General features: G+C 44.8%; 1 protein-coding gene across 2 annotated transcripts in view; it reads left to right on the forward strand.

Annotated features, from left to right (window-relative positions):
- Positions 1 to 13,196, forward strand: part of PLD2 (phospholipase D2) — a 205,023-nt gene that overhangs the window by 107,047 nt on the left and 84,780 nt on the right. For both annotated transcript variants that reach the window (XM_069215728.1, XM_069215730.1), the window contains 3 exons: positions 33 to 98; positions 6,220 to 6,278; positions 7,587 to 7,679. In XM_069215728.1, coding sequence (XP_069071829.1) covers positions 33 to 98; positions 6,220 to 6,278; positions 7,587 to 7,679 — 218 coding nt within the window. The remainder of the gene's footprint in view (positions 1 to 32; positions 99 to 6,219; positions 6,279 to 7,586; positions 7,680 to 13,196) is intronic.

The raw sequence follows: 13,196 nt of genomic DNA on the forward strand, positions 1-13,196 counted from the left end.
AAACCCTGACCGACTGTTTGATTTGTTTTCAGAAACAAATGGAGGAATACTTGAACTCGCTGCTGGCCAAGTCTTTTTACAGAAACTATCATGCCATGGTGAGTGCCTGCTTTTATTTTATGTTGTGAGCACTTTCGGAACCTCTTGAACTCCCTATGCCAAGACTTGTGAACTCTGTGTCAAACCTCCTGTTACAGGAAGTGTTGGCATGCCAGGTGCCCCTCTTCCTGTACAGAAACCCCATTTGTGTTCATGACGTGTTTTATTCTGCTCCTGCACAAGTCAGTCTGTTAGCCACCTGGCACATCGTAAAATGTGGGCCATGTACACAACAGTGTTGTAAATATTGGTGATAATCCTATGCACACTCATGCAGCCGTGGCTCACACTTGCAAGGGATTCAGTGGATTAAGAATGTGCGGGCGTCTAATATTCCATATTTGATTTTTATTCAGTAACTTGGTTCAGGAACTAATTTGCAAATATAAAGTATGTGTTCATGAGCAGTCCTGGTTTCTTACAGGAATAAGGGATATTTTTTAAATTTGATCCATGAGCTCATTTTGTGTGTACAAATATGGGCTGTTTTCTAAATCTTAACAAGCGGTCACCCACTACAGACATGTATTGGAGTCAGGCTGCAAAGCACACAGGGCAATAAGAGCAGAGAAATGCCCACTTTCTAAAAAGTGGCATTCCTAAAATAGTAATATTAAATCCAACTTTACTATTAAAGAGTATTTTAATTACCATTACAAATATGTGAAACATGATGTAGCTACAACCTTCTAATCAGAAATTACAGTTTTAAAGTGTATTAAGGAATTCCCAATGGTATCCTATGAGAGGAGTAGGCCTTACAGTAGTGAAAAGCGACTTCGGGAGTTTTTCATTACCAGGACATGCAAAACTTAAAAGTACACTTCCTACCTTTTACTCACATAGCACCCTGCCTTATGGTGACTTAAATGTAATACAAGGGTAGCTTCAGTCGTGGCAAGAGGTTTAATGCCAAATTGAAGTGGCAGTCAAACTGCACACATAGGCTCTGCAGTGGTAGACTTGAGACATGTTTAAAGGGCTGCTTAAGTGAGTGGCACATTTAGCGCTGCAGACCCACTAGTAGCATTTAATTTTCAGGCCCTGGGTATATGGTATCCTACTTTTCAAGGGACTTACAAATATATTAAATATATCAATTGTGTATATACCAGTGTTACGATGTTTAGGGGAGAAGCACATGCACTTTAGCACTGCTCAGAAGTGGTAAAAGTGCTCTGAGTCGTAAGGCCAACAAAAATAATCACTCAAAAAATGAGGCAAGCAGGCAAAACGTTTTGGGGGTGAGACCACCCTAAGGCTGACAGGTTTAACAGTTGGTGATAATCCTTCGCATACTCACACAGCCATGGCACACACCTGCAAGATGTTTAATGCATGAAGAATGTGGGGGCGCCTACAGGGAGATGAGATATTTTATTTTTTAAATTTGGTCCGAAGGCTCCTATTTTGTGTAAAATATGGGTGCTTTTCTTTAAACTTAATCTCTAATGTGGGTGTGGATGTCCTGTTATCATGCTAGGACCCTACATCTGATGACCTCCCCCCTCCCTCAGCTGCGCTCACTTAGACTTCTGACCTGCCCTACACTGAGTGCCACTTCTGTTTGACAATCCTTACTGTGTTCTTGTCACCCAGTGCTTCCTGGAGGTGTTCACCCCGTCAGATGCTCCCTTCTGCACCTTTCACATATAAAACACACTAGTTCTGTATTTTGCAGCTTTTTAAAAATTTTATTTAGAGCCAACTCGACTTACAGGTATTGGAGCTCTTTACATGAGCACCAATTACATTACACAAGGTCACATTCATTTTTGGTAGGCATGGGGTGATTAAGTGATTTGCCCAGAATCACAGGATGTTGAGGTGACACCGAGACTCAAACCTGGTTCCCCAGCTCTAAAGTTGGCAGGTCTGGCCTTTATGCCACATCCTCTCCCATCCTCTCCCCTTTTGCTGCAGCCCATCATGCGACTGTGATAAATATGTGATCTGTGTAAAACCTCAGGTGACCTCTTGTGTGGGTATCTCAATGTCACCTGCTTGTGACAATGACCCCACCCCAATTAGCCAGACCTCAGCTGCTAACATATGGCTAAGCGCTGAGGGACGTTTCCTTTATCTGAAAGACTGCAGGTTTCTGGGGCATAATCAGCGCCTTCAGAGAGAAGCCAGCCTTGCGCCCCTTGAGCCCTCACGAGGTGCCGCAAGGCACCTGTCCAGGGGCCGGACACGGCGGACTGGCCTCTTCTCTCATTCCATAGGATAGATCCCAGGAGCAAGCCCAGCACTGAGGGCCCTGGCCCTTGGATCCACTTCTCCCTCCCTCGTGTCGAGGGCGAGAACCCCTGCTGCACCGGCTCACCCCACCCTACCTCAGTGGCATAACAAAACTGGAGGTGGCCACCTGCAAAGAACATGGATGGCCAACCTCATCCAGACGAACTCGGGAAGTCTCAGGCCAGGGTTCTAGGCTGAGGGGGCCCCCTGGAGCTAGCCTCCCCATCCCGCAACATGGAGTCTGTGAGGGCCTTTGTTACGCCACTGCCCCACCTGTGTCTTAACACCCCCAGTTCACGAAGGCGCAGCTGGCCTTTACGGAGCAACCCATCAGCACATCATCCAATCGGAGCCCTCCCTCATTAGGGCCCTCCCACCATGAATTTTAGGGGTCAGGGTGAACCCATTGAATATGCATGCTACTGCCAGAGTGGGAGAGGGTTATATATAAAAAAAAGTTTTTTCCCCTTTTTCCCACCTGTTTCAAGTGGTGTATGGGTGTGATGTGTCGCTCTTCACCTATAATACGTCTCTTCTGATAGGGGGATGCTTATATATTGCATGTCACACAAACCCAGAACCTTTCAGGGCAGAAATAACTCACCACAGGTGGGAGACTTGTAGAATAAAGTGCTATGAAAGTGACAGGAGAATTAGAAATAGTTTGCATGCTCTCTGCTATTTTTTGGTCAGGAGGCGCAGAACCAACGTTGCCAGCCTGCCTTACACAAGAGTCACAACAGGTTGCACTGGGAGCATGCCTCCTTTCTGCCTCCAGTAAGGCTGTGTGCAGTGCGGCCCCGGGTGCCTCAGAGACCAGCAAGGGCATGGGTGTGAGATTACTGATGACACCTCCGGCATTTCCACATGCCAGCGTCATCTGTTGACTTTGAAAGAAGAACAACCTTTTCTGTAAAATACTTATTATAAATCAAGGCTATCATTAAGTGTGTTCATTTTTCCTCGTAGACTCCATCTCAGCCCAGGCATCACAGACTATAGTTTTTTGTTCTTAAGTTTGCTAAGTCCCAGGGAAGATGATGGGTGTGCTTGGAGAAAACCCTTATTACTGTTTTACACAACAATAATTTGATTGTAAATGTATATAGAAGTACTACACAGCCTTGGAAAAGCGCCTTTGGATTATTTTAATGTGCGAAACCAGGCGCGGCCCGTCCTTTAAAGCGGAGGGGCCACACACACCCACCTTTTGCCCCTCATGAACAGTGTCTGTGAGGCTGAACAAAGGTCAGCCTGACAGACACTTCATGGTAAGGTCAGGAATCCAGGAGCTAGACGTGTGTGATTTGCGCAGACTCCTGGCTGCCTGAGCTGAACTTTGCTGGGCTGAGGAGGTCACAGCTCCTATGGGCGTGACCGCCTCGGCTCAGCAAAGGTGCCGCGAGGCCCTCCCCTGGGTGACGAGGAAAGCGTCACCAATTGACTTTGACCTGGGCGCTTCAGGTTTAAGCCCTAAAGCGCCCAGGGCGAGTGTCAATCAGTGACACTTCCTCACAGAGTGGGGAGGGGTCAGCAGTCTCACTGACCCCATCCCACTCTGTGACGAGGTTGGGACTGCTGCTTTCCCTCATTGGCTGACCTAGGGTCAGCCATTGAGGGAAGGCAGCAGTCCCAACCCCCGTGTGACCTCGAGGCTGAAGATAAGTGTGTGTGTGAGTGATTTATTTTAAATGAATGTTTGGTGCGTGCATGCATGTTTGAATGTTATGAGTGTTGTTGATGGATGTGCGTGTGTGTGTGTGTGAAAGAATGAGTGTGTGTGTGTGCGCTTCCCGCCCGCCCCCCTCCCTCCCAAAGCTGCCGGCCGCCACTGCGCGAAACACGTGTCAATGGAATAGAACTCCGCTGTTTGATAAATGCCTGAATAAAGTGTTTGACTTGAACTGCATTCAGGATGTGCTGTTCTTGTTTATTGGTTAGTAAGGCCAGGGTTCAGTACTTCTTTCGTGTGGTTCCTGCAGTGCTTTTGTGCTGTACTCAGATCTCCCGGGTTTCTCACCCAAGTATTTTATAGACATGTGTACACAGAGTAGACATCATACATACGGACACAAGCTAGACATCATACATGCTTACACAGAGTGGACATCATATATACACTGAGTAGACATCATACATTCTTACACAGAGTAGTGCACTGTCAAACGCCTAGCACTGGGGGTGCCCCATCGAACATGTAACACTGGGGGTGCCCCATCGAACATGTAACACTGGGGGTGCCCCATTGAACATGTAACACTGGGGGTGCCCCATCGAACATGTAACACTGGAGCTTCCCCATCGAACAGGTAACACTGGGGGTGCCCCATCGAACATGTAACACTGGGGGTGCTCCGTGCCCCATCAAACATGTAACACTGGGGGTGTCCCATTGAACATGTAACACTGGGGGTGTCCCATTGAACATGTAACACTGGGGGTGCCCCATCGAACATGTAACACTGGGGGTGCCCCATCGAACATGTAACACTGGGGGTGCCCCATCGAACATGTAACACTGGGGGTGCCCCATCGAACATGTAACACTGGGGGTGTCCCATCGAACATGTAACACTGGGGGTGCCCCATCGAACATGTAACACTGGGGGTGCCCCATCGAACATGTAACACTGGGGGTGCCCCATCCAACATGTAACACTGGGGGTGCTCCGTGCCCCATCAAACATGTAACACTGGGGGTGCTCCATCGAACATGTAACACTCGGGCACCCCCATAAAACATGTAACACTGAGCGGCACCCACATAAAACTGTAAAACTGTAAACTTCGCACTTGTATAGCGCACTACTCACCTGTTAGGGTCTCAAGGCGCTATACGCATACCGCTGTTGAACCCCTCCTAGCTTTTCCCTGTGAGGCGCCCACTCCTGGACAGCCCCAGGTTGAAGCCAGGCATCCAAGTGCTGTGAGGGCCGTTGTGGTGATTAAGCAAGCTATTGCCCAGAGTTACAGAGTGGGACCCATCAATTAGAGAAGGCACCGAGGCGAGAATTATCTGGTCCAAGGGAATTGAGCCCAAGACCCGCCGAGGTGAGAATCGAACCCTGGTCACGGGCCAGATCTCTGCATCAGGGTCTGCCGCTCTAACTATTGTGCCACACTTCTCCACATAAAACATGTAACACTGAGGGACACCCCCATAAAACATGTAACCCTGAGGGGCACCCAATAAAACATGTAACACTGAGCGGCTCCCCCATAAAACATGTAACACTGGTGGTGCGCAATAGAACTGGTAACAGTAGAGGTGCCCCCATCCAACATATAACAGTGTGGGTGCCCCATCCAACAACTGAAACTGGGGTAATTACTTAGAACCAGTTTGGGGCCAGTGTTCTCAACAGAATAGAGGAGCACATGAAACATCAAAGCGTTTGGCAATATTTTCAGATCGATTACCAAGTTGCTGTGAAATATGTTTTGATATTGCCCTGCTTTGTGTTTATTTCACACAGATCCAGGTACACAGGGAAGAGTGAATTGGTTGGTTTTGTGTTTTTGCTAGTGGTCCCAGCAGAAACACCTTGAAGTAGGCACAGGCAGTTCTTGGGCGAGTCCACTATAAACAATTTAGGCACCGACTGCTGTAAGCAGGACAGGCATCAAATCATGCCTCAAAGAAGAGACCGAACCTGCTCTCCGCTTTATGAAGTGATCATTCAACCAGTGCCTCCACGGAGCCCAGCCTGAGTACCCAAACTCCACGTAACCAGCCTCCATTTTACGTTTAGAGGTGTTAGTGAGGCCCTAGTTGCTGGTCTGCAAGGGGACAACGTTCCCATGGAGCCCTCTCAAAAACAGTGACTAGACCCCTCCTAGCATGGTCAGTTCTCACGCTCTCCTTATCTTCTCTTTCAGACTGAGTTCCTAGACGTCAGCCAGCTCTCCTTCATCTCAGACCTGGGACCCAAGGGCTTGTAAGTTCCTGCATGTCTTCTCCCCACCACTAATGTCTCAGAGCAGAGGCTGGCAAAGATGCAAAGGCCTCAGTTGAGATGCCCAGACTGCATGCCACAGGGCATAGCCAGGTGCATGTGATCCAGTGAAATGTATACATTGCTGAAGTGCACCAATGTATGGACTGGTTTAGAGCCCACTCTTATCACCTCAGGCTTCTTTGAAATGTGCTCCTCACCCCAAGTCTGTCACTTGGAAATGGAGTCCCCTTAGCCCCCTGACCTTTGATGTTTCAGGCCTTAAAACTCAACACCTACTTTAAGGAGACGGTCTTGAAATGCTAAGCAAGCTGCAAAAGGTCTGGTAGAATCGCTTTCTAATGTGCTCTACTCGTTGTTGGTGACCACTCCCAAGTGATCAGACGATCGTCAACCAGCCGAAGCAGAACATAGTTCTGAGGTCACCTTGGACATCCTTTCCATCTGGCAGACCAGTGAGGAGGAAAAGGCTCAGTAAATTGAAAGGATTATTTCCATTCACTGATCTTGAAAGGTGAAAAGACCATGGGCGTGATCTAGGTCTTGGTGAATTAAATACTCCGTCACAAATGTGACAGCCATACCATCCGCCAGATTACGATCTCCATAGGATATAATGGGATTGTAATACAGCGGACGGGATATCTGTAACATTTGTGATGTAGTATTCCCCTCCGCCAAGATCTAAATCAGGCCCTTTGTTAGCCTGGTCAGTATTCAAACACTTGACCTGCTGATCAAAGCACATCAACAGTGATTGCCTAAATCACTACATTATCTTCCTGACTTAAATATTCAATGTCTAGGTAATGCTAATTTTCAAAAACTTTTAGGACCTTATTTAGAAACTGGGGGTAAGTTACTCCGTCTCAACAGTGACCGATATTTCGTTCGTCGAAATACAAATCCCGTAGGATATAATGGGGTTTAGATTTCGGCAGATAGGATATCCGTCACCGTTGTGACAGAGTAACTCGTCCACCAATGTTTAAATCAGGCCCGTAGTACGGTTTTTAGGGGATAGAGAAGTTGTGGTGACACAGAGTAGGGGAGAACCTGTCTCAGATTCTGCAGCACGCTGCTGTTGTATATAAATATGTCTCCTAATCGATTCTGCTTGGATGGGTGACAGTCGTCCTTTGTTTTCTTTGATCCCACATTTAGTTTCATTTGAAAGCTTAGTGCTCTGGTGTTTTTACTACAGATCTTTCTGTCTGCTCAAAGGAGCTGGTGCGTCTGATCTCGTTGTGATGCAGATTGAATGTAAATCGAACACTTTTGCTGTTGCAGGGAAGGCGCCATCTTGAAGAGGTCTGGTGGACACAGGATTCAAGGTCTCCACTGCATCGGCCACCACCAGATCTGCTACCGGTGGTCCAAGAGGTTGGTTCTTAGACAGTCAATTCAACACCAGCCCAGTAACTCTTTCAGGAGACTTTGAGTCTCGCCCGACGGATTGTGTGTACAACAGACATTTTTTCACACTTTTGTTAACTAAGTTTGCACTTTTTTCCATTGCATATTTAAAAGTTTGCACTACTTGCCCCATTGCATATTTAAAAGTTTGCACTATGTATCCCATTACATATTTAAAAGTTTGCACTATGTATCCCATTACATATTTAAAAGTTTGCACTATTTGTGCCATTACATATTTGAAAGTTTGCACTATGTATCCCATTACATATTTAAAAGTTTGCACTATTTGTCCCATTCCATATTTAAAAGTTTGCACTATTTTTTTCCTATTACTTATTTGATTGCATGTCTATACTTTGCTATCAGCACGCTTTCTCAGTAAATGGATATAGAAAGAGAAGATCACTGTTTGTGTAGCATTCAATGCAAAATGTAGTGGCTTCCATACATGCCAACATTTTAGAAGAGGATAGTGGGAGATTTAAAAAAAAAAAAAAAAACATATCAGGAGAATGTATTTCCCCTACTGACTTTTATTGAACTACAGGCAATTGCAGCCTGAATTGGGTGTATTGGCTTGTATGTTGCGTCTGTGCACTCGTGAGAGCGTTCTCCGGATTACAGACGTGCAAGGGGCATGGCTTCAAGGGAAGCGTTGAGCCCTCCTTGCAGTAGCAGGACATAGTGTACATAGACATTTAACACCTGAAGTAAAAGGATGTAATAGCTGGAAGGAAAGCTTTTGCTTGCACATAAGTTGCTCCTCGAGCCAAGATTTGTACGTGGCCAGACCAGTCAGAGACAGACCGGCCATTATTAGGAGCTTTTCAGATGAGGTTTTATAATTCAATCACGTTACCCGTCACTTACTTCCCGGTGATCGGGAACAGGAAAGGAGACCTCCGGCTTGCATGGAATCCTTGGGTTATTGGAAGAGACAAAACCAGCTCAAGCTGAACTTTAAGGTTTAGACTATGGTGGTAGAAGGCTGAAGTCATTGCGGCCATTGAGCTGTCCAGCAACCTTGGAGGAATGCCCGGGGCCAGCTTTGGTGGTAAAACAGAATTGTAAATGGCTGCATCAGGATCTCACCCTTAAAACTCAAGTGCAGAAACTAATGCAAGCAGGATTTGTTCAACTGAAAATGATTAATTGATGAGAAAAACAAGCAGATAATCCTACATTTAAACATTGCTGTCCCACGATGGCCCTAAGATCAGTGAATGCAGCGCTGGCTGAAGTACCAGGAGGTTCAGGACTAGTACATGGTGGCTGCAACTTTTCAGTTCTGGCCACCAAGACCTGGATCTGATCACCCTCCCACCCCATGAAACTGAGACTCCAGGGTAATCTGACCCCTTTGTTAAACTGTGAAAACACATCTTCAAATCAATAATTTAGGAATTCCTTCCCTGATCCTGTGTTATGTCTGTGTGCTTGGTTCGCTCATAGTGAAATAAAATACCACAAAGTGGGCTGTAGACTTTCCCTAGCAGAACATCTGAAGAGCATCTCTGGTACTATATTGACAAGAGCTTGTAAATTAGAAGACCCTGTCATCCTTTGGTTAAATTTAGTGGTGTTCGCATAGGCATGGCGACGTCAGAGCTGCCACCGCCCGATGGATAGTATTGTGCATTACCACTTATTAGGAGACGGCCAGCTGGCCACTTCTTTTGGCAGGCTTCTAGTTGACAATTCATCAAGGTGAAAAACTCAACTCCTGCAATTTCAGAAATGCTCTAAAGGAATGACATTGGCAGAGCAGCTGAATGCAGATGATCCATGTGTGCCAGGCAGGGTCTGGACTCTTAATCCATAGCAGGCATTGCGCTTCATCAGGAATCTCCATAGGGCCTGTTTAATTGACGTCTCTTTCGCCTTTCTGTTCTTTTAAAAATTGCTGTCCTGTTCTAGCGCAGACGCGCACTAATGAAGAATCCATAATGGGAAAGGAAAAGTTACTGTCTGTAATGCTATATCTCCGTCTGGTGCACTCATAATAATAACTATCAATCCTCCGCCTCCACGGTTGATGCCGCGTTTGTGGCGTAAATATTGAATATGATCCTTTTCTCATCTAGTTTGTAAATGAAGAGACCCACCCTGACCCTGCAGAGCATTAGGGGGCTCTAGAGCAGTCTGCTGACTTTAAACTGCTTTTCTTACCTCACCACCTTCATTTACCTCTTAAAAAGAAATAATTAAAAAGGATTAAATAAGTCAATGCCCAGATCCATACCCTGATGAGGTTGATTTGAAGGCGCCTGTCCTGATGTCCCTTGCAGTTATTTGTTTGTGAAAACATGCACAACTCTTCTTGGGGGAGAACCTTATATATTTACCATGTACTATTCAATTTCCTCTACTGTTTTGGGGGGAGGACCTAGTGTGTACTAAATTGAGTTGCACTACTGTGGAAACTCTTGGACAGGGTTAGGATTTGGTGAATTTGGACTCACTTGGTACCAAAAGATGTGCAGGTCATAACTGCCAGCTGTCTTCTAGATCTGGTCTGACGTCGACATTGTGAGTCTCCCTGGTTCGAGCCTGGTTCTCCAGCGATCCTCTGTCTCAGGTGCAGAATGGTGCACACTAACATCACCACACATTTATGGACCTGCATTCTGCATGTGCAGTGAGTCGCTTGCTGATGCAGGTGCCGTGTTGTACTTCCTGCCTTGAGTTCTGTACTGGCGACAGGTGGTGTGGTAAGAGGTCTTTAAGGAGAAGCTCCTGAACAGGTACGATGAAGCAAGCACTGGTGTTGGCTTCAATCCAGGCCTGGAAGCCTACTTAAGAAGACTGGGTTCCTTTTCACATGTTTGTTGTTTTTCTTGAATAGTTGTGCTGGGTGCAGACCAAACTAGTGCAGGCACGAAAGAGCTGAGTAAGATCTTGGGCACTTACGTAGACATTTCATTAGGGATCCTTGAGGATTAGATGTTTATCCATCGGCCTAAAAAAAAGAAGGACTATAAAAAGCAACATGTAAATGTTGAATACTGAACCTTTCAAGGAAAACTGCAATTTTCCTTGAAGTAAAATGTACACCATTATCAGAAACAATCACTGATGGAGACCCTTCCAAAACAAATAAATCTGTCAAAAATCGAATTGCAGAATCTGTATCTGTACTATCTACGAAAGAATAATATATCCACTTAGAATAATAATCAATAGCAACAATCATATACTTCATATCTTTAGGTAATAGATCAAAAGGACCAGAGAAATCCAAAGCAATCTTCTCCCATGGTTTGTTTGGTAGAGCAACAGTATGCAAGGGCTTCACACTGTTTCTCCAATGTTTATCAGACACAAGACACGATGGACATAGATTGATGAATTCTGCGACTTGTTTATCCATATTGGGCCACCAATATTTTCCCTTCAAACTTTTACATGTGGCAGGGATACCCATATGACCATGATGTGCTACTTCAATTAATCTAGGTCTTAATCCTTTAGGAGGCACGCACACAGATCCCCTCATGCAAAAACCATTCTCGCAAGACAACTCCATTTCAAGTTGTTTAAAAGTGCTTAACCCTCCAGAATATGACTTTTTGTTGGGCCAACCATGCTTGATATAATATAGTACTTGAGACAGTAAAGTATCATTGACCATGGCAGACTCACACTCTTTTTGTGAAAAAATGCCATCAGAAAAAGAAATTAAATCTAAAACTCCTATCACACATTCTGTGTCTTGATCATCTCCAACCTCTGTGGTGTAAGGCAGTGGTAGTCTGGATAAACAGTCCGCTCTCACATTTTTACCACCATTAATATATTTGACCTCAACATTGTACTCTTGCAGTTTAGATAAAAGACGCACCAGCCGGGCAGACGCCTTACCTAGACCATTGCCATTCAATAAAAATACCAAAGGTTTATGGTCCGTAAAAAATTCAAAATGAGTTCCCCAAATATACGTTTTAAACTTTTGAACAGCCCAAACACACGCTAAGACATCCCTTTCAATAGTGCTGTAATTACATTCAGCACTAGAAAGAGCTCTAGATGCAAACGCAATAGTATGTTCCTGCCCTTCTTGCCACTGTCTAAAAACTGCTCCCAACCCCTTAAGACTGGCATCCACTGTTATGAAAGACTTAGCAGAAGGAATGAAAGATTTCAAAGTAGGAGTAGATAAAACAACATGTTTGACATGCTCAAAAGCATCATTAGTTTGCCTATCCCAAACAAATTTGCTACCTTTTTTAAGTAGAGAGCGGAGAGGTTGTACAATCATTGCAAAGCCATTAACAAACCTAGAATAATACTCGCACAGCCCTAAAAAGGAACGCAATTCATCTTTGTTAGACGGAACCGGAGCTTTTCTCACAGCTTCCAGATTACACATTTTGGGCTCAATGCCCTCAGCAGAAATGGAGTGACCAAGATAATCCACACTCCGAACTAAGAAATTACATTTTTCAGTCTTAATAGTTAACCCACACTTTTGAAGAATGGTAAAAACTTTATCTAACACTTGCTCATGTTCCTCCAAGGTTGCTGTGTGAATTAAAATATCATCTTGGAAAGCGCAAACTTCCTTAAGATGCCCAAACAAAGTATCCATCATTTTCTGAAAAACACTCGCCGCCGAGGCAAGCCCAAAAGGTAATCTGAGAAATTTGAAAGCACCAAAGGGTGTAACAAAAGTTGTTAGCTCCTGAGAGTCTTTGCTAAGAGGAATCTGGTGATAGGCTGAATGTAAATCTATAGTAGAGGAAAATTTAGAATTTCCCACTGTGGTGATCAATTCTTGTATGTGTGGTAGAGGGTGACAATCTATTAAAATATTTTTATTAAGGGATCTTAAATCAACACACAATCGGAGGTCCCCATTTTTCTTTTTAGTAATAACTACTGGAGAAACCCATTCTGATGCATTTGTTGCAGTGATAATCTTGTCCAACACTAATTTGTCAAGCAACAATTTTAGTTGATCTCTAATGGAGAGTGGAACTGGTCTGACTTTATGAGCAACAGGGACAGCTCCTTTTTTTAGTCTAATAGTGTGCTCGAACCCCTTCACATACCCAACTTTATCGACACAGATATCAGGGAACTTTAGTGTGTATTGCTCAGGAACAATATTATTAGGAACCACATGCAAAACAGATTCCCTATCAACAATGTGTGGTCTCTCACCTAATCTAATGGGATTTTCCTGACCTGGGTATAGTACAATACCCAAGCGTACTAAATCTTTCCAACCAACTATGTTCCTGCCTTTGAAAGCCACATAAATTTGAGTAAAAATAGATCTGCCTAGTATCTCCAATGTAGCATAGAAGAAACCCAAAAGATCAATGTCCTGATCTCCAAAAGCTTTTGGAGCAACATCAGCTTCACTTAGTTTTTTAGAGTCAGGCCACAATTGATAATAAGTACTGTCTGCCAATATAGTGATAGGAGCCCCAGAGTCTGGCATAACGACTACTCCTCTAGAGTCTATAGTCGCCTCAC

Source organism: Pleurodeles waltl, chromosome 12 (genome assembly GCF_031143425.1).
Source record: "Pleurodeles waltl isolate 20211129_DDA chromosome 12, aPleWal1.hap1.20221129, whole genome shotgun sequence".
NCBI classification, from domain to species: Eukaryota; Metazoa; Chordata; class Amphibia; order Caudata; family Salamandridae; genus Pleurodeles; species Pleurodeles waltl.